Raw genomic sequence first — 22,887 nt, forward strand, 5'->3', positions numbered from 1 at the left:
TAGAATCTTAGAGATGTGTAATTCTAATTACTCTTAGCAACTACTGTACTCAAAATTACCTAATTATTTAGCGTTTCCGATGAAACGTAGGGTTAGAATAAGTCCCTACAAATTATCTGTGGAGCAAAGTACCAACGGGACTATTTAATCGGCTGGCGGAAGACTAAAATGTTATACGTTTACGAACCAGGAAGTAATTCAAGGCACTATAACATCCGGTTTACGTTGTCTCCAGAGCGGAAATTATCCGGAATTCGGTGTCGGGGCGCTCACTCCCCGTTCCGAGAGGCCTAAAGAGATGCATTGTGGGAGTTGTAGTATGAATCCGAGCGGACTCTGGCCCGGAGTGGACAGACTAAAGGCGGCGCTACACCACCGTGAGACGCCATGACTTCATTTCTTTGAAATTGGATTCTAGGCGGAGGAGTAAAAAAATAGAAGACCCAGGAGGAAATAAACCATTTTGTAAATTAATCCTTCCAAATAAAAGGCTCAAGCCGGGCGGTGGTGGTGCATGCCTTTAATCCCAGCACCCGGGAGGCAGAGGCAGGCGGATCTCTGTGAGTTCGAGGCCAGCCTGGGCTACCGAGTGAGTTCCAGGATAATCATAGCTACACAGTGAGACCCTGTCTCGAAAAAACCAACCAACCAAATAAAAGCTTCAAAAGAGGGCTGGAGAGATGGCTCAGCGGTTAAGAGCACTGGCTACTCTTCCAGAGTGACCCGGGTTCAGTTCCCAGCACCCACATGACAGCTCACAACGGTCTGTAACTCCTGTTCCAGGAGATCCAACACCCTCACACAGACACCGATGCAGGCGAAACACCAACGTAAATAAATTACAAATTAAAAAAAGAGAAAAAAGATTCAAATGAGACAAATTTTTCTTTTTTGGATGGGACTATTTATTTGTTTTGAACCACCTTTATTTGTTTATTTATTTATTTATTTACTTACTTATCTATCTATCTATCTATTTATTTATTTATTTATTTGAGACAGGGTTTCTTTTTCTTTTTTTTTTTTTTTTTTTTTTGGTTTTTCGAGACAGGGTTTCTCTGTGTAGCTTTGCGCCTTTCCTGGAACTCACTTAGTAGCCCAGGCTGGCCTCGAACTCAAAGAGATCCGCCTGGCTCTGCCTCCCGAGTGCTGGGATTAAAGGCGTGTGCCACCACCGCCCGGCGTGAGACAGGGTTTCTTATGTGTAGTCCTGGTTGTCCCGGAACTCGCTCTGTAGACCAGGCTGGATTCGAACTCGGATTGCCTGCCTCTGTCTCTAGGATTAAAGTGCTGGGAGTGTTGAGATCAAAGATGTATGACACTATACCTGGGTTGAATTCCCTTTTTATTCCTATCAGCACAGAGGAGGCACTGTAGTTATTACCTTGTATGTACCCATTCGATTTAACTGAGCAAGTCTATCAGATACACACAGTTATTCTCACTTTATTTTGAAACATAGTCACTTAGTCCAGACTGGTCTTGAACTCATTTTGTAGCCAAGTGTGACCTGCCATCAAACAGACAAACGAAAACCAAAATCATGAACTTTGCAGGGAAACAGATGGACCTATTGAATGAGATAGACCATATTTAATCCTAGAAAAGACCACAGTGAATGAGATAGCCCAGACTCAGAAAGTTCACCCACATAGAAAGTTCCTAGCTCCAAGTCTTCAGGTGTGAGTACATATCCTAGAGCAACTGCAGAAATCAGGAAAGTAAAACAGAACCACCGCCAGGATACAGGGACTGGGGGGCAGTAGAGAGGGGAGTAGCAGAGTACAAGTGATCTGATCAAGGAAATGGAAAAGGGGGGGTCTTCTTAGGGAGGAGGAGGGAGGTAAATACAGGAAAAAAAGGGGGAGGAGGTAAAGGAGACTAGAGAGGAGAAATGGGAAGGGGGAGGGAGGTAAATACAGAAGAGGGAAGTGGATAAAATAATAAGGAGGCTGGAGGTTCAGCCCAACCTCTGGCTCAGAGGTTAAGAGCACTGACTGCTCCTCCAGAGGTCCTGAGTTCAATTCCCAGCCACCACATGGTGGTTTACACGCATCTATAGTGGGATCTGATGCTCTCTCCTGGCATAAAGGTGTACATGCAGATAGAGCACTCATATATAGATATAAAATAAATAAATCTAAAAAAATAACAATAAGGATTTCTGAAAAAGCCATAGAAATCATACTATTAACTATCTACCCCAAACCCTATAATACACATAACTCCCTGATAAGATAAAAGGGAGATTACTGAATCTACTTTTAAAAAAAGGAACTTTTTTTTTTCCAAGACAGGGTTTCTCTGTGTAGCTTTGCGCCTTTCCTGGAACTCGCTTTGGAGACCAGGCTGGCCTTGAACTCACAGAGATCCGCCTGCCTCTGCCTCCCGAGTGCTGGGGTTAAAGGTGTGCGCCACCACCGCCCAGCTGGAACTACTTGTTTTAAAAAGGATAAGTAATAAAAATTTTTTGTCTGAATTTGTCAAATGTTAATGGACTGAACATTGTTAATATATATAATGGAGTTTTCTGTCTGAATCTGTCAAATGTTAATGGACTAGACATTGTTAATGTAATTCTTGATTGTATATATTATATATACTTATTGGATATAGTTTTTCTTGTATTAGTTATAAGCTTTTTTATTTTAGACAAAAAAGGGGAAATGTGGTTATATTGTGTCCCCCAATATATTGTGTACCCTAATAAACTTATCTGGGGTCAGAGAACAGAACAGCCACTAGACAGACATAGAGGCCAGAAAATGGTGGCACTCACACCTTTAATCCTAACATTCTGGAGGCAAAAATCCATCTGGAGCTCTGTGAGTTCAAAGCCACACTGGAAACAGCCAGGCATGGTGACACACACCTTTAATCCCAGGGAGTGATGACAGCAGGCAGAAAGGTATATAAGGTGTGAGGACCAGGAACTAGAGCCTGGCTAAGCTTTTAGGCTTTTAGCAGCAGTTCAGCTGAGATCCATTCGGATGAGGACTCAGAGGTTTCCAGTCTGAGGAATCAGGATCAGCTGAGGAATTGGCGAGGTGAGGTGCCTGTGGCTTGTTCTGTCTCTCTGATCTTTCAGCATTCACCCCAATACCTGGCTCCAGGTTTGTTTTTATTAATAAGACCTTCTAACAATTTGTGCTACAACTCCCTGTATAAATTTACACATATATTTTTCTTTTTTAATGAATCTTCTCATCAGGGATGATGGTGCTCCCTCCAAGATCACCTAAAAAAATCCCCAACACCAAACATTATCAAAAAGAGAACACCTCTTTTGAACTGTTGGTAAGAGACTCCTGTCCAAGGGACCCCCCCCCCAAACATACGGCCTGTTTCCATTGCCCTTGGTTACCCCTCTGAAGACAGCATGCACTTCAGAAACAGGGCCCAGAGACCCCTGAGTTGAAACTGACCTGAATGCTTCCTCCCAGAGGACCACCTTTCGTGGTACCAGGAGACACCGTTCAAGCTTCCGAAGGAGGGAGTCAACAGACAGGCCTACCAAGCTATGATGCCTATGAACCACATCAAAAGCTAGGTGCAAGAGAGGTGCTCCCCAGGGAAGAGCACACCAGTTGGTTATCCAGTGCCAATGGTCAGCACTGAAACATACACACATGTAGCATTATACAGACTGACCAGGCTCTATCTAGGAATATATATGTATATATGTGTGTGTATATATGTGTGTGTGTGTGTGTGTGTGTGTGTGTGTGTGCGCGCATGCAAAAATGATAAGGGGAAAAAAGGAGACCCTGAATTGGGAAGAAACTGGGGAGGATTTGAAGGAAAGACAGGGAAGGGAGAAATGTTGTAATCAAATTATAATCTAAAAAAATAGGCCGGGCGGGTGGTGGCGCACGCCTTTAATCCCAGCACTTAGGAGGCAGAGCCAGGCGGATCTCTGTGAGTTCGAGGCCAGCCTGGTCTCCAAAGCGAGTTCCAGGAAAGGCGCAAAGCTACACAGAGAAACCCTGTCTCGAAAAACAAAACAAAACAAAACAAAACAAACAAACAAAAAAATACAGGCCAGTCATGGTAGCCCACACTTTTAATCCCAGAATTTGGGAAGCAGAGGTAGACAGATCTCTGTGAGTTCCAGGCCAGCCAGGCTACATACACCCTGTCTCAAAAACAATCTGCTCTGCTAGACCAGCAACTTCAGTGGTCTTGTCTGGGTCCCCCTCAAGCTTAGACTCGTCTACATCGTGAAGGGAGAAATGGTGGTATGAAGTCTGCCTCTCTCCCCGGAAGGAAAACAAAGGGAGTCTCCAAGAACAAACAGTGCTGTTAAATTACTCATGTTTATTTATAACAGACCTTCAGCCAGTACAGTACAAAACTTACAGTAGTATTTCTCCATTACACAAATATTTACTTACAGTATATTACAGATACAAAATGCTTTGCAGTAAGTCTCAAAAGCTGGTTTAACTCCCTTTGAGAAAGGAGAAAAACTCTTTAGAAAGAGGGAAGGGGGGGTAGGCAAGGGACCAGAGGATGAGAGAAGAGGTGAAAGGGCAAGGGTCAAAGGGGACACGAAACAGGCTACAAAGGAACCCTGGGGGAGGGGAGGTGGTATTGCACTTGCTTCTGTGTCTATGTTTGATCTTCATAATTTCTGGTTAAAAATATATATATATATATATTATTTACACAAGGAAAGAAGCTGCCAGAAGTATTACAAAATTCCACAGCCCGGACACTGACACACACACACACACACACACAAAGGTCTGGAAAAGTGTCTATTTAGAAATTCTCTCCCTTCCCCCAACTTTTCTGTATTGTTATTTTTGAATAGTAATAAAAAAGAAAACACCTCTTTTCTCTGTGTGGGTTTTGGTGTTTTGTTGTTGTTGATTTTTCTTCTTTTTCTTTTTTTTTTTTTTTTTTTTTATGCAAAAGGAGCTGGGAGAGAGCATGAGGATGTTTGAGGTTCCAGAGCTGGGAGGCTCTGAAAAGTAGGATTTTTGTACCTAAGACCCTGGTTAAAGTGCAGTGACGGGCGGGAGAGAGACAGGATGCCCCCTCCTCCCTAGCACCTGGTCTTGTCCTTCCATCTCTGCTCTTGTGGGAGCCTCGGAGCATAATCCTTCAGGTTTCTGGGGGGTTACAGGTGCTAAGGCTGACTAAAGGGAGGGAGGGATGGAGCACTGAGAGGCTCTGATGCCTCAGAGGAACTAGTCCTTCTGAGGTATCCCCAAATCCATGGCAGACACAGGAGAGGTGGGAGCCGGTCTAACCGGAAGAGGCTCCAAGGCCAGAATAGTTCAGAAGTGCGGACACCAACCACAGCTCTGCTGCCATCCCAGGAGTTAGTGACAAGGTTCTGCTGCGGGGACCCACCCTTCCCTTCTCTGGGGACCACTCCCTCTGGAGCTCATACCCCATTTTCTGCCTTTGGCAGCACCTGCTTATTGCTACATTGTCAAGGAGGAAGAACCACCCCGCAAAGCTCCTCCCTGTCAATCCGGCCCTTCTGGGAAGCCACGTAACGCAGGAGAAGGAAGAGAAGACAGTGTTTTCAAGCCCGCCCTTCTCATGATAGGGAAAGCAGACTCTCCAGAAGGCTTAACAGCCCCATTCCCAGGATCTGATGTAGCCCACCCCTTCGTGCCCCTCAATATCCCTACTAGGGAGAGAGAGAAGCAGAGGGAGGCGGAGGAGCCAGCGAAGAAAGGACACGTGGGAAGGAAGATGGAGGGAAAGGAGGAGAGAAGACCGAGACTTATAACTTATGAGGTGCTGTGTTTGGTTTTTACTCTTTTTTTTTTTTTCTTATTTTCTTTAAACATAGAAAAACAGCCTTTGGTTTGAATCTCAAAGAAGCAGAGAGTGGGATGGCTGTGGCCTTGGCAGGGAACTCTATAGAGAGAGACCTCCACGTGCGGTGGAGCTATGCCTTCTCCTGCACGGTCTCACGAACCCTCAATTATCCAGATAGCCAGGGTCCCTGCAACCACCAGAGAAGAGTGCCCCTCCTGCCCTGTGTCGGGAGCCGAGTATGGAAGGGCAGTGAAGGATGACGCCCGGTTAGTTGCGTCCATCCCATTCTTGCTGGAACAAGGGTGGAATGGTCGGCGGGCACATACGTGTCATTCATCCTGGGACAATTTTTGGTTATACTGAAAATTAGCAGAGAGAAAAGAGACATTCCTTTCTCCCTGCCACTGATAACAACAGGGCCCAGGAGCCTGGGAATGAGACGGTGAATCCTGCTAGAAGGGAGAGGAAAAAGGCAGCGTGACTGATGGGGCTGAGAGACCCCCGGTTGTTGGGCGGCAACCCACCAGTTTCTCATAAAATGGGGACAGAAGGAGTCCCTGAGAGCCTAGGAAGGTCACTGGAGTGAAAAAGTTTGAAAGGTGGAGGAGAGACTTCTACCCACCCCCTTTCCCGCGCCCTGGTTCTCAGCTAGGCACCTGCAGCGCGCGGTCTGTCGGACAGGGTTGCAGGGCCTGGCTTTAGCCCCTGAGAATGTAAGATGGGGGCACTGCAAGGAGAGAAAAGCCACCACTGAGGGGAGTGGCAGGTTGAGACCAGAGTGGTGTTGAGGGGTGAGCCGGGGAGAGGGAGGAGCGGTATCACATCCTGGAGGGAGGCCCTGAATGGAGGCTTTAGGGAGCTCGTGTTCCCAGGTGAGGTCAAGAGGACCCTCAGTCCACAGTTCCTGGGGAGAGTTTCTACAGCCCCTCCTACTTCCAGTGAGGAAATTCTTCATTCATTTAAGAATATAGTGCAAGCTGCCTGGAGTGAGAGGGGTACCAGAGGTATGAAGTACCAGGTAGAAGGGTCCCAGAGAGGAGATAATAATGCCACGGAGCTAAGGTGGGGCCACTGGGAGGTATCAACATCGAAAGTGAAGAGTCGGATAAATAAGGGTCAGGATTAAAGCAAGAAGCTCCCTGTCTCTAAGTACAAAGAGGAGCTTCCAACCCCTGGGGCTGTTGGAGGAGGTGGGAATCCATAAGGGGGAAAAAAAAATCTAGGCTTAGAGCAGACGGGAGCCACGGGCAGGAGAGTGAAGGAGCGGCCAGAGACTGTGGTACATTTAAAAAGGTCGAGGAAAAGTCGTTAATAAACAGCAAAAATGCCGGGGAGAGAGAGGAGTTCAGGAGGAGAAATATAAGCAAAAAGACTCGTCTGTCACAATGCTTACATCAGCCAGGGGAGAAGGGAATAGGCAAAGAGGGTCTGAGTCAAGTGTGAAGTGAGGTGGTCAGTGGATGCAGAACTCCTTGGGTGTAACAGGAATTGGGCTAGACACCTGTAGGTGGGACAGTGGAGCGGTGGGCTGAGGACAGGCCCGGGGGAAGAGGTCGCTAGCCCACCTTATGTTCCCCCCGGACAATGTGGGAAGAGAACTCATACCGGTCCTGGCTGTGATAACCACAGATGTTACACTCGAAAGGGTCTCTGAAGCCGTGGCAGCCCATGTGGATGGTGAACATGACATGGTCCAGGAAGAGGATGCGGCAGTGTTCACACTTAAAGGCCTTCACGGGCTCGCCACTCTCACCCACCCACCCGAAGCACTTCCTTGGAGGGGCCTGGGGTGCCCCGCAATAACCCCTCCTGCGGTTTGGGGTCCTCTTTGGCATAGGCGGGACTGTGCCGGCCCACCACTATGGTGGGAGGAGGTTGAGGTGGGGGACCCTGAGGGAGGGACACCACCCCGCCAATCCGATCTTCATGGTTGCTCTCTGTATCTGTGGAATCCTGGCAACCATTGCTGGGGGATGCCCCAGGGTCAGTCAGAGAGCCTCGGGCCCGATAGAGAAGGGGACCTCCATCTCCCAGGTCCTCAGGTCCCTCACCTGCTTCTCGGGACCCCCGGAAGCTCCAGTCGGCTGGGGAGGGGCTGCATCTGGGTGTACACAGAGCTGATGACAGGTGTGAGTTCCGAGATGCAGTTGGTCGGGGGGAGGCGGAGGGGACGCAGATGCTCTGTACCCACAAAGGCTAGAGAACCTCCAAAACCAGGCTCTAGGCCGTGGTGCGCCACCAACTCCACATCCTTTTCATAGCCACCGCCGGGGTTCACATCATAGGGGAGGTCGGAGAGGCTGAAGCGCATCTGCTTTTCGCCTGTGGAGAGTAAGATCTCATCGGGACTGGGTTTGAAGAATCCCTAAGTCATGCCCAGAATTGCCCAGGGGCCTACATATAACAGCATCATTATTATCATTATTAATTAGCTTTGGGGACCCAACCCTGGGCTTCACACATGCTAAGCACATCTTCTACCATTGAGCTATACCCACAGTCCCAGGTAACATCATTTAATACACCCCATTTACTCCCCAGAGGGTCAGGTTGAAGGAAAGCTGTAGTCTTGGGGCAAGGCATTTCTTTGAAGTTTCATCCTCATTATTCTCTATAAAGTTTCAGATCCTCAGTGAGATAATGCCATTTTCAGGTCAGGGAACCACATGCTCACTTCCTCTCACTGACTCTAAGACCAGCCCGCACAGACTAATCCTTGTTATTTTTCAAAAGATGGAAAAGCTCAAACCCCCGATGAGTCCTCAGTACTGACCACTCTCTACTCTGTCTTTTATGTATGTTCTGTGTGTGTGCATGGTGTGCATATTCATCTCTGTGCTGGTGCACGTGTATGTATGTGTACATACATGCGGAGGTCAGAGGACAACCTTTGGTGTCATCCTCAGGAGTACCATCCACATCCTTTGAAACAGGATCTGTCATTGGCCTGGAGCTCACCAATTAGGCTAGCCGGCCTGGCCAGTGACCCTAGGGCATCCCTCTGTCTCTGCCTCCCAGGGCTAGAGTTACAAGCACATGCCACTATGCCCAGCTGGCATTCTTGGGTAGGTTCTGGGGATAAAGACTCCAGTTCTCATACTTGCAAGGCAAGCGTTTTAGAGACTGAGCTACATCCCCCAAGTCTCTAGAAGTATGTCGTCCCTCTCCATCCACACAGGGACATTCTGAGCACCATGGAGACCGCTAGGCTGCTTTCCCCCAAAAAATCAAATCACCAGACCCAAGCCTCTGGTCTAATGTCAATCAGAGCTGTGAGTTATTGGAGCTATGGCGTAAAGCTGCGGTCTTCTCTCCAACAGGACTCTTCTTACCTACAAACTTCTGGGGGGTGGAACGCTTGCGTTTGGTGAGGCTGTTGGCCAAGCGATCAATGAATGTTGGCCGCTCGGAGGAGGAGTGCAGCATTGAGTCAGGCACCATCTCCAGGTCTCGCATTTCATCACCTGTGGGAGGGGCAGGTGGGAGCGGCTGAGTATGAGTGACAGTGGTCCAGCAGCCTTTGCCTACAGAAAGCCGGCCAGTCAGTAGTCAATGAAGGTTATACCTGGGAAACGGGGCTGACTTTCTTTCTTTCTTTTTTAAATTTTTAGTTTTTGACATAGGATTTCTCTGTGAAACAGTCCTGGCTGTCCTGGATCTCGCTCTGTAGCCCAGGCTGGCCTCAAACTCACAGAGATCCACCTGGCTCTGCCTCCCGAGTGCTGGGATTAAAGGTGCGCGCCACCACCGCCCGGCTGTACTTTTTGTTTTGTTTTGTCTTTTTGTTTTTTTTTGTTGTTGTTGTTGTTTTTTGTTTTTCGAGACAGGGTTTCTCTGTGTACCTTTGCGCCTTTTCCTGGAACTCACTTGGTAGCCCAGGCTGGCCTCGAACCCACAGAGATCCGCCTGGCTCTGCCTCCCGAGTGCTGGGATTAAAGGCGTGCGCCACCACCGCCCAGCGTCTTTTTGTTTTTAAACAGGATCTCACTGTGCAGCCCTGGTTGGCCTTGGACTCACAGAGATCCACCTGCCTCTGTGTTCTAAGCACTGGAATTAAAGGCGTGGGTCACTGTGGGCTCTTTACCCTACCTAAAGCTCATTCTAGTAACATCTAGTAACACTTCAGACCATTTGAGGACAGTTATATACACCGACCCCTTGATCCTCTGTCCTTTGTGTTTTCTCTCCCATTAGACTGAAGGTACGGGTCCAGATTTCCTCTGTTTGGATCTCCCTGTAGACCTGCCCCAGAGCTGTGCTGGACATTCGCGGGGATGCTTACGAACGAACGGGTGCTTGGAAGGTTTACTGAGTGTGTAACCTGTGTTCGCTGGGGTGCTAGAATCACCCTGGCCTGAACTCTTGGCTCTGCCCTCAGCTCCCCTGTGGCGCTATCCACTGCCCCACCTGGCTGCCCAGCCAGAGCCTGGGCTTCGGTGCTGAGGCTCTGTAGGTAGTTGTGGCATCGTTCCTTGTGCTCCTCCAAGGTGCTTTGCTGCTTGTAGCTCCGGCCGCAGTAGTTGCACTTGTAGGGTTTGCCCACGGTGGGAGAGGAGACTGGGGGAGAGAGCAGAGGCAGTGTGAGAGTAACCAACTGCGCCCCGTACCTGGCTCTGAAGCCGCACGCAGGAGCCTGCAGAGGAAAGAACGCTGTCAACTTCGGGGTGGGGGGTGGGGTGGGGGCGGGGCTTGCCATCCCTTCCCCAGCCCCACCTACAACAAAGAACAGGTGAACCAAACTTGGGGGAGAGTTGACGCTGTCGCCAAGGGAGGGGGCCCCCTGGCACATCGCTGCACACTGGATTCTAGGTGCTCCAGCTGCTTCTGAAAGGAAGTGACGACCAGGGGACTTAGTAGGGGATCCTCCCTGGTAAGCAAGCACAGCAGGCCCCACCCCAGGATCTCGGGGTCTGGGGCTCAGGCTGCGGTTTAACCTTTCCATGTGGCAGGCGGGTGTAATACTGTTTATCAGACAAGGGGACTTTTTGGCTGCAAGCACCCTGCTCTGGCCTGGAGGGAAATTGGTGGGCTGAGGCCGCAGAGCAGTGAGAGCCTTCAGATCTGCCCATCGCGGGAGGGGCCCGCAGTGGTTGGCCTTTACTTGTATTTTTTTTTTTTTTAACCTCTAGCCCTTGTCTGGTTTTACTGATCATCGTCTTTTTCTGTCACTGTGCGGAGTTACCAAGAGAGCCCCAGAGAGCCCAGCGCTGACGGAAAGAGAGGCAAAGAGCAAAGGAACAGGAGATGAAGAAGAGCAAGAGGAAGAGAACAACTGGGTTCTTACTTTTTGTTTTAAAAAGAATGTGTTATAAAGCTCTGAAGGGAAGAAAATGGGAAAACAAAGGCTGGTAGACTGGTAGCTTAGTTTAAACACAACTCTTGGGAGGCGATTTTTTTTTTTTTTTTTTTTTTTTTTGAGAGGAGAGGGAAAACAAAAACCTGAAGAGGAGCACGGTACTGTATGTTTTGTGTTTATTGCTACCGAGCAAGGAGGCAGGAGAAGGCATTTGCTAGGGAATTAGTGATGTTATTCACACACACACACACACACACACACACACACACACACACACACACACCGGCGTAGTCTACGCTTGGCTATGACTAAATCAACCTTTGCCACACTGCCCTTCATCTGTCAGCAAAGTGCTTAAGGGATGAAATGAGTGGCCCTCTCCACCCACGACCCTCTGGGAAACAGTTTAACACGGCAGGAGAGGAACCCGTCCTCTAACCTTGTCTCTTACAGTGTGATCTGTAACAGAAAGCATCTCACAGAGATGGGACCTGCACGTGTGTCTGCTTTCCCCCTTAGTCTCCTAAACAACATTCGAAATCTAGTCAATCGACCTTGTCAAGAATTTGGGGGCATAGTAGTGCATATGTTCCCCCCCACCCCGCCCCCCTTGAGACAGGGTTTCCCTGTGTCGTTTTAGAGCCTCTCCTGGAACTCGCTCTGTAGACCAAGCTGGCCTTGAACTCACAGAGATCTGCCTCCTGAGTGCTAGGACTAAAGGCGTGTGCCGCCGCCGCCGCCACCTGGCTAATAGTGCATATTTTTAATCCCAGCACTTGGGAGGCAGATGTAATTGGATCTCTGTGAGTTTGAAGCCAGCCTGGTCTACATGGCAAGTTCTAGGCTAGCCAGAGGTAAATAGTTTGACCCTGAGAAAAAGGAGCATATGTTTTGGCCATGGGACCTTGATGGGAGCAGGCTAGGCTGTAGCCCACAACATTCATTTCCTTCCCCATAGCATCAGTTTCCTTGTTAAACAAGTTGGGGTGGGGGGCTTTAGGGCAGGGGCTGAAGCTCAGTTGTTAGTGTGCTTGCCTAGCATGTGGGAAGTCTTAGGTCCCATCTGCACAGGCTCGTAAGCAGGAGTGGTGGTATACCCCTGCAATCCCAGCACTCAGCAGGCAGAAGGCAGGAAGATCAGCATCAGAAAGTGAATGTCATCCTTGGCTATACAGGGAGTTTGAGGTCAGCTTGGGCTACATGAGACCCCGTCTCAATAAGTGGAGTGCCGGGGGTGGGGCATTTTCATCCGGAATTTTTTTTTTCTTACTCCCCTGCCTGCGTCTGAAATTCTTATGATGGTCACATAAGGAGATACAAGACAAATTCTCTGCAGATTACAGAGTATAAGTTAGTGATAATCACTATACCTCTTCCTCTACACACAGAGAGACAAAGAGGTCCCCGTTACGTGGGAGAATCTGGAACAAGGCAGGATGGAGGAGGCGGAAGTTGCTGTAATGCCTCTCTGTCCCCTTACGTCCTACCCAGGAGGGTTTAGAAAAACAGAGAAGCCCAGGGAAGATTCTGAGGTCAGACACGACAATTCTCTCCCCTCTTTCCTCTCCTCAACCCTCAGTTGCCCTCTCCTTGTCAGCTCAATCCAGCCAAGAGGCCAACACTTAGTAAAACACCTAGGAAGCATTATTTCTCCAGTTCCTTCCAACCAATACTGACTCCAAGTCTTTTATTTACTTTGTTATTTTTGAGACAGGGTCTCACAGAGCCCAACCTGGTTGAAAACCTGACCTTCCTGCCCCCACCTCTCCAGTACCTGGGTTCTCTCTGGATTTGCTTTGTCTGTGAGGAAAAAAAAATCACCATTTCTTGGGATGCAGAGCAGAAATGGGATGATGGTCTTTTCCTATGTGGAGGTCTAGTTCCCCTCCTTCCAGCTTGGGAGGCCTGTAGATATTTACAGGAACCACTAGGAAGTAGAGGGTGCAGTGATTGTCCGAGACCTCGGTAGTTTGGGAGTCAGAGTGGGATAAAGATGGTGCCAGGTGCCGGGCGGTGATGGCACATGCCTTTAAATCCCAGCACTCGGGAGGCAGAGCCAGGCGGATCTCTGTGAGTTCGAGGCCAGCCTGGGCTACAGAGTGAGTTCCAGGACAGGCTCCAAAACTACACAGGGAAACCCTGTCTCGAAACAAAACAAAAACAAAAGACGGTGACAAAATACGGTGACAGGTGTAGTTTTCCTGGTGCAAATGAGAGGGGGAAGAAGTCCCCTCCCCCTCCCACAGGGCTCAGAGTCCCGGGTGATGGGACACATATGGTGTTGGCATCATTAAAACGTTTAGAAAACAAACATAAGGACAAGCCAGGAATGTTAACCATGTTCCTTTTGCTTCATGTCACAGAATGTGGCAGTAAAATACCCCAGTAAAGAGTCCCACAAATTCCTCACAGATCTTGCTGCCACGAGTCAGCAAGGCAGGGAGGACTCTATCTGCTCCGTGAATGCTCCGTGAGTGCTCCCACTCCTCCTCAGTGACAGACACCACCCCCCCTCCAATGCAGAGAAGTCCTGAAGCTCTTTTCTGAGCAGGCTGGGTGTCACCCTCTTTGCTGGTTCTGGATAGTCACTGACCTGAGTGTGTGCGGAGGTGGCCTGTGAGCGCGTCACGCCGGCGGCAGGCGTAGTTGCAGAAGGGGACATTTGAAGGGCTTCCTCCCCGGAGTGCAGCTTGATGTGGCGCAACAGATTCCCCTTCTGCGTGAAGGAGGCGCCGCACTGATTGCAGTGGAAGGGTCTTTCCCCTGCAGGTGAGAGAGCAGGTTCCAGAAGACTGGCATGAGGGTGCTGGAGGGTGGAGGGAAGGTTCTCTGAGCGCACTCTGAGGGCGTCACCTGGGGGGCCCCCCCTTACCCTGGGAAGCTGTGGATTAGAGGTGTGTGACTTGCAACCAGTACTGTACCTAGAAGACCTGCCAAAAGACTACTACCCAAAATAGTGAAGCCTTTAACTAATTATTCTTTATCAATAAAAGATCGGGAGTCAGATATTGGTAGGAGGTGACTGGTGGCTTCTACAAAGCTTCTCTGATCATTCAGGTTCTTACCCTAATATCTGACTCCCGATCTTTTATTGATAAAGAATAATTAGGTAAACGCTTCAGCTCAGAGTCTGAGGAGGGTAAGCAGAGGTTCCCCCCTCCCACACCTCCTTTTAAATTATGAGATGAGAAGGCCCAGGAACTCTGTCCCTCTTGGAATGACTATAGGCAGCTCTCCCTCTGACATCTGCAAACATTTTTTGGTGTTGAGATCCACCACAAGGCCTTACACATGCACACATCCCCACCACTAATCTATACCGAAGTTTCAAGAATCCTTCTAGAGGCCCCCAGGACCCATTCTCTCTACACTCTGAGAAAAGGAGTAGCAGCTTCTCCTTGTCACAACAGCTGGAGAAAAGGGTCGGGATGGTTACAGATGTTCCGAGGGGCTCATACCCCTTTCTCTCTTTCGTCATCTAGAGAACGTGCTCGGATCCGCCCTTCCCTTTCTGAACCACCCCTGCCTGCAGTGGGTGTCCTCAGCCTCTTCCCCCGCCAGTGTCCTAGCACACCCCTGCTTCGCGCCAGCCTCGCCCAGAGCTCTTACTCACCCGTGTGGCTGCGCTTGTGTACCATGAGCACGTTGGGGCCGATACAGACCATGCCGCAGACGTCACACTTGAGCTTGCCATTGGGTAGCCGGATGCCGCCAGGGGAGTGAGGCTCTGGCCCGCTTCCATCGCAGTAGCCCAAGGGCTCTGACAAGGAGTCCTCCACGATGACGCTGTCATCTTTGTCCAGGAGCCGTTCGTCTGTCCCCAGCAGTCGGCTCGACTCCTCATCGCTGTACATCTCCACCTTGATGGAGTTGGCTGGGGGTCAGGGGACTGGTGTTTAGAATAGAGACAGGCAAAGGGGCAACCACTCCCCGGGCAGAACGACACTTCTAGAGTCCAACAGGGCGACTGCAAACCTTGAGGTATACAAATGTCAGGAGGGGCAATAGCCTATTTATGATCTTCGGGGTCGTTCCAGAACTCATCTGAACTGAAAGCAGTCTTTCCCACCTACCACCCCACCAGGCAAATAGGGTTTAGAAGAAGAAGAAGAAGAAAAAAAAAAGGAAATGCACCAGGATGTCTTCTGTTCGCTGGCAGAAGAGGTGACTTAGAGGACCCTTTGCCTGCACTCTCCTGCACCTCATTAAGAAAGGTGTTTGGTTGGGCAGTGGTGACGCACGCCTTTGATCCTGGCACTCGGGAGGCAGAGCCAGAAGGATCTGTGGAAGTTTAAGGCCAGCCTGGTCTATAGAGTGAGTTCCAGGTCAGCCAAGGCTACACAGCAAGACCCTGTCTAAAAAAGAAAAACGAAAAAGAAAGAAAAGAAAAGAGGAAGAAAGACACATAGACTGATGTCTGAGTTGGCCTCAGGCAGGAAGCCAGCAAGTAACAGTGGCGGGAAAACCGTCCTGGGGAGACTGAAGGGGATGGCAGGCTAAAGGTGGAGTGGGCCTGGAAGACAGGTATGGTTTATTCTCCCCTAAGGGACTGAACCCCTACGCCTCTTCCAAGGAACCTGAGGGGGACACAGGGGAGGAGCTCTGGCACTAGCTCTGACCTACATTCCTGGCTATTTCAACCATTTAGAGAATGTCACAGATCTAGGGCCAGCTGGGGAGGGGTATGGGGGGGGGGGAATCCTGCCAGGCAGGCGAAGTGGGATGGGAGGTGGTGAGTCTTGTTACTGTTCATTTTCTGCCTCTCCCTACCCAATGACCACTTCTGTCTCCAACTCCAGAATTTTTCTTTGGAACCTTTATGCCCCCCTGGTCCCCTCTCCACACATACACACAACAGGGTCTCTCTGTGCAGCCCTGGCTGTCCTGGAACTAGCTTTGCAGACCAGGCTGGCCTTGAACTCAGATCCACCCGCCTCTGCCTCCCGAGTGCTGGGACTAAAGGCGTGTGCCACCATGCCCTGCTGGGACCTTTATCTTAATGTCACCCATACACCTTTTCATTCTACCCCAGTCTGGCATTAGCTATTTACTGTTTTCAAAAGCTAGGAGAGCAGTGTGTGTTTGGCTCCTTCCCACTTCAGAGTTTCTGAGCAGGAAACCAGAAGGAGAAGATGGGGAAACGGTGGCCAGGAGAAGGCAAACGGAGGGCCAAACAAAGATGGTGCTGCCTAGTGCCGGGAGTGGGGCAGAGGGTCACACTTACCACTAAGTGAGCGGCTGGGTGAGGAGTGCTGGCTGTTTGGGGTGCTCACCGAGGGCCCCACTGGGGCCCCGAGGAACTCCTTCTCCAGAGATGAGTCCCCGCTACCTTGGAGGAGAGAACAGACGGCAGGTGAAGCTGGGCTGGAGCCTCTGCAGTCTGCTGCCTAATCTTGTTTAAAAAAAGACTTCAGTTAAATTTCCCAAGCCCTTTTCCTACAGCCGTGTACAAGGTAGGTTGAATGTGAGTACCCTACCTTGTGAGCCCAGGGGCCTGGTGCCCAGTGCTGACCTTGACTTCCGTGAACTCAGTAGCTGAGTCTGGCCTACCCTACCTTTATCTACGGCTGAGGGGAAGAGCGGCACCCACTCTAACTCTGCAGGAAGCAGGGCCAGGGCTGGGCGGGCCAGGTAGAAGAGAGGACAGGGACCTGACGAGAGGTGGAACAGGCATTCTTTCGTACTGCTCTCTCTGGAGCTCCCAGTAGTCCCAGCTTTGGAGTCTGCAGGGAGGGCATCTGGAACTGTCCAGAACCTGATGATAATATCCGTTAACAACGATGATAGCCGCTAATATTTAGTGAGTGTGTACTCGTACACACTGTCTTCTTGAAGCTCTGCAACCACCTCATGAAGTAGGTGCTGCAATGTTACTTTAATTTTTTGAATTAGGAGACACAGAAGAAGTTTGTGTCACGTGTCTAAGCCGGCAGTGGCTGAGCTGGGGTAGGACCACAGAGGAGATAATGCTGAGTCCTTGACCACTGCTTGGCCAGTTACTGTCTCGGTGGGGGTGAGCTCATGAAGCTCTCTAAATTCAGCCAAACTTTGAAGGCTCTAGAGAGCTTTCTCGTTGACCCGATCGAACAGTTACTATTTGATGTTATCTCGAGAGCTAAATATCAATGATTCTAAATGCATCCATTTCAACTTGTTGACCAAATACTTTTTAAAAATGCCTTTTGAAATTATGTTTTTTAAAAAATCTGATAACATACATGAAAAACACGAGTGTCTTCAAAAATCTCCCCCTCCCCACAATTTTCTGCATAAATAAATATATGAATGAAATAAAAACACATGTAGATAAACACACAAACACAGATTACATACGTAGATACATGTAAAAAGAACATACCTACTGGGGTAAACATCACATCCGTCTATATTATCTGCTAACATGAACATGCATGGGTATATGCACATAAGGCCTAAACATGGAAGAGAGAGAGAGAAGAGAGAGAGAGAGAGACCCTAAAATTCATCCCTAGAGTTCACCTTGGTTAATACTTTACCCAGTTCCCAGCTATGCACATACTTACTTTCACAAAATAAAGATTCCATTATAAAATGGTTGGAGTCCTGGGCCTGAGGCAAGAAATCCGGAACACACCCTCCTGAGGGATCCCTCTCCAGCTTTGGTCAGTGGGAAGAAAACAACCACTCAGGACTTTGGGACCATTTCCCGTTCACATCCTCTCCTAAAGTCCCATTTCCCCATTCTATCCCATGGAAGCCTGAGGAGCCCTGTTCACCAGCTATAGAAAAAGCCTTTTGGCTTGAATCCGATTTCCCCCAGCTGAGGCTCTTTAGATGAGTCGTGGTTTTCTTATAAAAGTTGCCTCAAGATGCAAACCATGATGTGAGCAGTCCCCGAACCGTGAAGACTTGTAGATTCAGGTCCAGTTTTAACACATGCCCTTTCAACTGAGTTTACTGAGGCTAGAAGTTTGGACAGGCCGAAGAAGGCTAAGTAAACCCAACGGTCCTCCTGCCTCAGCCTCGGAAGCACTGGGGTGACAGGCATGCGCCACACCCAGCTTCTTACTCCTTCTCAAAGGTTAGTGCTGACTTGCTCCAAATCACTCAATGTTGGTAAGGAGGGACCTGCTAAAGCCTTGATCCTAAAATGATGAGGAGCTTCTTGGAAGTCCATACTTGGTCCCAGCCTCCTGGAGCTGGGGCTGCCTCTGAGACTAGGGGCTATCTGGCGGGACAATATTCTTACAGGGGTACTTCGGAACATTGAGGGGAAAGCATTCTTTGTGACTCTCCCAATGAAGGGCTGGAAACAGGAGAGAAAGCGGGAGCCTGGAGGAGCACCAGTAATCCCAGAGGCTCCTCGACGCTGTCATCCCTAGGATAAAGGTAGGAGGAAAACAGACTCCAGTCTACTTTCCTGGCACTAAAATCTAAGGAGGAATCTGTGTCAAAGGCCAGAAGGTCTTTTTGTGGGGCTCCAGGGATTTAGATTTCTAGCCCGAGGCTGACAGGGACAAAAGTCAGATTTGGGGAACTCATCAGTTCCCCTCTAGGCCCCAGAAACCCCAGTGAGGGAATTTCAAATGCCCGGGACTTCCAAGAAATCTCAGACTGTCAAAGCCAAGAATTAAGGCTGCTCTCAGGTATCAGAGACATTTTCTTGGTCAAAGCCATCATGGATTGGCTGAACCCCCAGGGAGTAAAGCTAAATCCTGAGGTTCACATCAGAGCAACCAGGAGGTGGAGAAAGGGCAGAAAAGCTGGAGGGAAGGGATGGGAGGCAGTGCCAGCCTTTCCCACACTGACGGAGACCAGCCCTCTCCTGCATCCCTTGAGTGGTTGGTCGCCTCTGGGGGATAACCTGGAGCTCGGCAAGCCTCTGCACCTCTCTGCCAGGGACCTCATCCTGCTGCTTTCTCTTCTTGGACCATGGGCTCCAGGTGGCAGGATGCTAGCCAGCCTGCTATCAGGGACCAGTGAGTGCACGAGCCAAGAAAGACAGCTATCGCCCGCCCGCCCGCCGGCTCTATTGTGGGCAGGAGGCTGAGGCCACTCACACCTCTGCTCCGGGATGAAGCATCTGCTGTCAAAACTCCTCTCCCTCACCTCAGGTCTTTCCACTAGCCATTCCCACCCAGGCCTGTTTCGGCATTCCTCCCTCTGTCCCCAAGGCCTAATCAAGATGTCACCACCAGCTCCCACTGTCCAAGTCACCGTCGTCTTCGCTTAGCAACACCAAACACCCTTTCCCATCCTCCCCAAGTGCGGGGAGGAACGCCCCCTCCCCCGCTGCACACACACAGCCCCCATCCTTTCCCTCTCCGCAGGCTTGGGAGTTGTTACTGAATTGGCTCCCTAGCCCCATCACCCCCCCTCCCCCGCTCCGCTAGCCGCCTTCTGCCTGAACTTACATTATCCTTCCCTTGCCGGTGAGACCCTGGGGTGCGAACGCGGCCGCCGCCTTGGAAACGGCGCGGGAGTGCGGGTGGTGTGTGCATGTCTGCGTCTCGGTGGCAGGCAGGGGTGAGCCCAGCCACTCACCTTCCAGGAAGCGTGGATTCCTGGAAGTGAGGGGAACCGCCGTCATTTCGCAGGCAGGGGCAGCCGCACGGTGAGCAGGGGCCCGCGGCTGCAGGCGGCAGGACCGCTCAGCCCAGGGTGTGTGCGTGTGTGCGTGCGTGTGTGTGTGTGTGTGTGTGTGTGTGTGTGTGTGTGTGTGTGTGTGTAGTGGGGAGAGAGAGAGAGGTGTGGATGTGCTTGGGGAGGGGGCAGGAGAAAATGTACAAGTGTGTGTGTGGTGGTGCGGGTGGGTGGGGGGATGCTAGGCTACCGCATCCCTCTTCCAAGACAGTGGCGGGGTGGGAGCGGGAGGCACACAGGGAGGGGAGGCAGATGTGTTTGCCCTCCTGCCCAGCAGACAAAGAGGAACCGCACAACAAATGCTTGAGAGGGAGGCAAGTGTGTGTGTGTGTGTGTGTGTGTGTGTGTGTGTGTGTGTGTGTGTGTGAGAGAGAGAGAGAGAGAGAGAGAGAGAGAGAGAGAGAGAGAGAGATACACACACACACACACACATACACACACGCACACACACGGGGGGGGGGGGAGAGAGAGAGAGAGAGAGAGAGAGAGAGAGAGAGAGAGAGAGAGAGAGAGAGAGAGAGAGGAGCAGGCTTGTGGGGAGAAGGGAGGGGGGTATCCCAGGGAAGGCCCAATCCTCTGCCAGCTAGAGAAGCCAAGGCCCCAGAGGTCATGGGGCCCAGGACACAGGGGCAGCCTCCAGGCTCTAAAGTGGCAGGAAGCTCCTCCCCCAGCAAACTCAGTCCCTTGTCCATCTCCCCTCCTCCCACAACCCCCTTTCCCCGCCGCGGGAAGAGGGATCTCAGCATCGCAGTCCAGCCTGACAAGGGGAGATCTGTGACCCTGAGCCCTCTCAGATCGCTGGTTCGGTCTCCCTGTCGGCTCCCTCCTGCGCCCCTGGGGCTCCCGCCGCTGGAGTCCTGGATGAGTCTGTCCTCCATCAGGATAAGAGGCCCCTGCTCCCTTCCAGAGAAACTGCTCACTCCTGAGCTGACCTACTTCGCAAGACTGGGTTTTCTGATTCCAAGAATTTGGGGGTGGGAGGGGCCGAGAAACTTTGGGTTGCCAATCGGAGCATCCTTCTCTCCTCAGGTTCTCTCAGAAACCTTTCACAGCACCAAGACACTCGGGACAAGCAGTGGCCCCTCAGCTGCTTGCCGGGTTTGGGCAACTCAGTTTCTGTTTTTGGTGTATGTGGGGGTCGGGTGGGAATCTGTGTGGTAAATCTTGCTTCCCTCCCCTTCTCCCCGTGGGAATTATCTGTATCTCTAAAATGGACGTGGGGAGGGGGCTTTCGGCGGGTTCTGGGAGGTGGTAAAACCCCTTGGAAGAACAGGAGAATGCCACCTTTTCAGGGTGGCCAGTAAGGAAGACCATCTACTCTCATCTCTTCAGGCAGAGAGCTATCTATGATGACCCAAGAAAGGGTTGTTAAAGGGTAGACACTGGGCTGACCCTCTGTTTCTGGATCAGTCTAGGAGAGGGTGGGGGGGTCAGTAACTGGTTCTTAGACACCTCAGTTGCGCCGTCTTGGCCCTGTCTAGCCCCGAGGGGGCACTCTTTTTTTTTTTTCTTTTTCCTCCGGTTTTTCGAGACAGGGTTTCTCTGTGTAGCTTTGGTGCCTTTCCTGGAACTCGCTCTGTAGACCAGGCTGGCCTTGAACTCACAGAGATCCGCCTGCCTCTGCCTCCCGAGTGCTGGGATTAAAGGCGTGCGCCACCACTACGTGGTCTAGCTGAAGGGGATACTCTTTAGACCTAATGTCAGCCCTGCCCTGACTTTGTCTTTCGGAAGGTAGCTGCTGACATCTAGAGTTCTCAAATCACAGGCACAGTGTGGGCTTCTCTTCTTACTCAGAAACCATCTGTGCAGAGGCCACTTCTCATCTAGGCGACGTCAACCCGCCTTAAGGAAGTAAAGCTTGGCTTCAGAGCACAGTGAAGCCAATGGCCTCAGGAATTTTCTGCTTAGTGTTCAACGTTCTCCAGAGAGACTACCGAAAAGAGCCCATGGGACATTTCCCCAGCCTCCTTCACAGCGTCTCATTTGCCTACCTTACGGCAGGAATTGGATTTTATCCATCTGACAGTAACCACTCCTCGCTAACTGGGTTCTCCGTGTCCTCATTGCTCAATAGTGAATAGACTTGACTGAACCCGAGGTGGGAGAATTGGCTGGTTCCTCAGAAGGGCCTCTTTCCATTGAATCGGCCCACCTGAAGTGTGTCATTCTGTCCAGCATGCGGCAAGCATTGCATACCTGTGCCTAACCTAATTCCTCCAGTCAGTATCTTTCTGTGTATCACCCAGACGAGGACCGTGATTCTCAGGTGTGCCTGACCGACTTCGATATCTCCATCAGAGCGTGCCAATAATCCCTTCATTGGTTCCACTTTAAAGAAAATTAATAAAGCACCTCATAGCTCATTTCCACGATGGCACTTGGACTTGTTTTATTGAGATGGGTTCTTAATATGCAGTGCAAGCTAGCCCTGAGCTCATAACCCTCCTGCTTCCGTCTCCTGGGTGCTGGATTACGGCCACCATAGTCCGTACTGTGTTTTCTTGTTGTTGCTTTGAGGTGAGGTATTGTGATACCTCCTTGGCTGGCCTAAAGCTGCCTCTGAGACCAAGCTGGCCTTGAACTTATAGAGATCTGTCTGCTTCTGCTCTACCTTGCAAGGACCAGCAATTTTATTTTTAGCTTGAGTTAGGATCTTGCTGTATAATTTAGGATGGTTTAGAACTCATGATCTTGCTTTAGCCTCCTAAGTACTAGGAGGCTAAATTATAGCGGTGTGATACTATACCTGTTTCTTTGATCCTGACATTCTGATAGTAATATATATATATGTGTGTGTGTGTGTGTGTGTGTGTGTGTATGTATGTGTGTGTGTATATATATATATATATACTGTAAACCCAGTGTACATTATATATATTCTTTTTTTTTTTTTTTTTGGCTTTTTCGAGACAGGGTTTCTCTGTGTAGCTTTGCGCCTTTCCTGGAACTCACTCTGTAGCCCAGGCTGGCCTCGAACTCACAGAGATCCACCTGGCTCTGCCTCCCGAGTGCTGGGATTAAAGGCGTGCGCCATCACCGCCTAGCTATATATATATATATATTCTTAAAGACTAACTTTTGAGGGGGCTGGAGAGATGGCTCAGCAGTTAAGAACACTTGGTGTTCTTGCAGAGGACCCAGGTTCAGTTCCCGGCACCCACGTGGTGGCTCACAACCTTCTGTAACTC

At 50.3% G+C, this 22,887-nt stretch overlaps 1 protein-coding gene and 1 long non-coding RNA gene across 3 annotated transcripts; one reads left to right on the forward strand and one right to left on the reverse strand.

Moving 5' to 3' along the window:
- Positions 1 to 4,297: 4,297 nt before the first annotated feature.
- On the reverse strand, positions 4,298 to 20,106 carry Ikzf4 (IKAROS family zinc finger 4). The gene is given in 10 exon segments (XM_052753678.1): positions 4,298 to 7,538; positions 7,540 to 7,848; positions 7,850 to 8,103; positions 9,114 to 9,245; positions 10,189 to 10,338; positions 13,671 to 13,746; positions 13,749 to 13,840; positions 14,691 to 14,951; positions 16,302 to 16,406; positions 19,601 to 20,106. Coding segments are annotated over 10 exon segments (1,626 nt in total). The 5' UTR covers positions 19,647 to 20,106; the 3' UTR covers positions 4,298 to 7,337.
- On the forward strand, positions 17,620 to 22,066 carry LOC128119935 (uncharacterized). Of its 2 annotated transcripts, none has more exons than XR_008221732.1 (2): positions 17,620 to 19,488; positions 20,729 to 22,066. It is a non-coding gene; the product is annotated as an uncharacterized LOC128119935 (long non-coding RNA). The 2 variants fall into 2 exon arrangements; XR_008221733.1 differs by lacking the exon at positions 17,620 to 19,488 and adding an exon at positions 19,566 to 19,670.
- Positions 22,067 to 22,887: the final 821 nt, after the last annotated feature.

Source organism: Peromyscus californicus, unplaced genomic scaffold (genome assembly GCF_007827085.1).
Source record: "Peromyscus californicus insignis strain IS unplaced genomic scaffold, ASM782708v3 Scaffold_24__1_contigs__length_46423439, whole genome shotgun sequence".
Classification (NCBI taxonomy): Eukaryota; Metazoa; Chordata; class Mammalia; order Rodentia; family Cricetidae; genus Peromyscus; species Peromyscus californicus.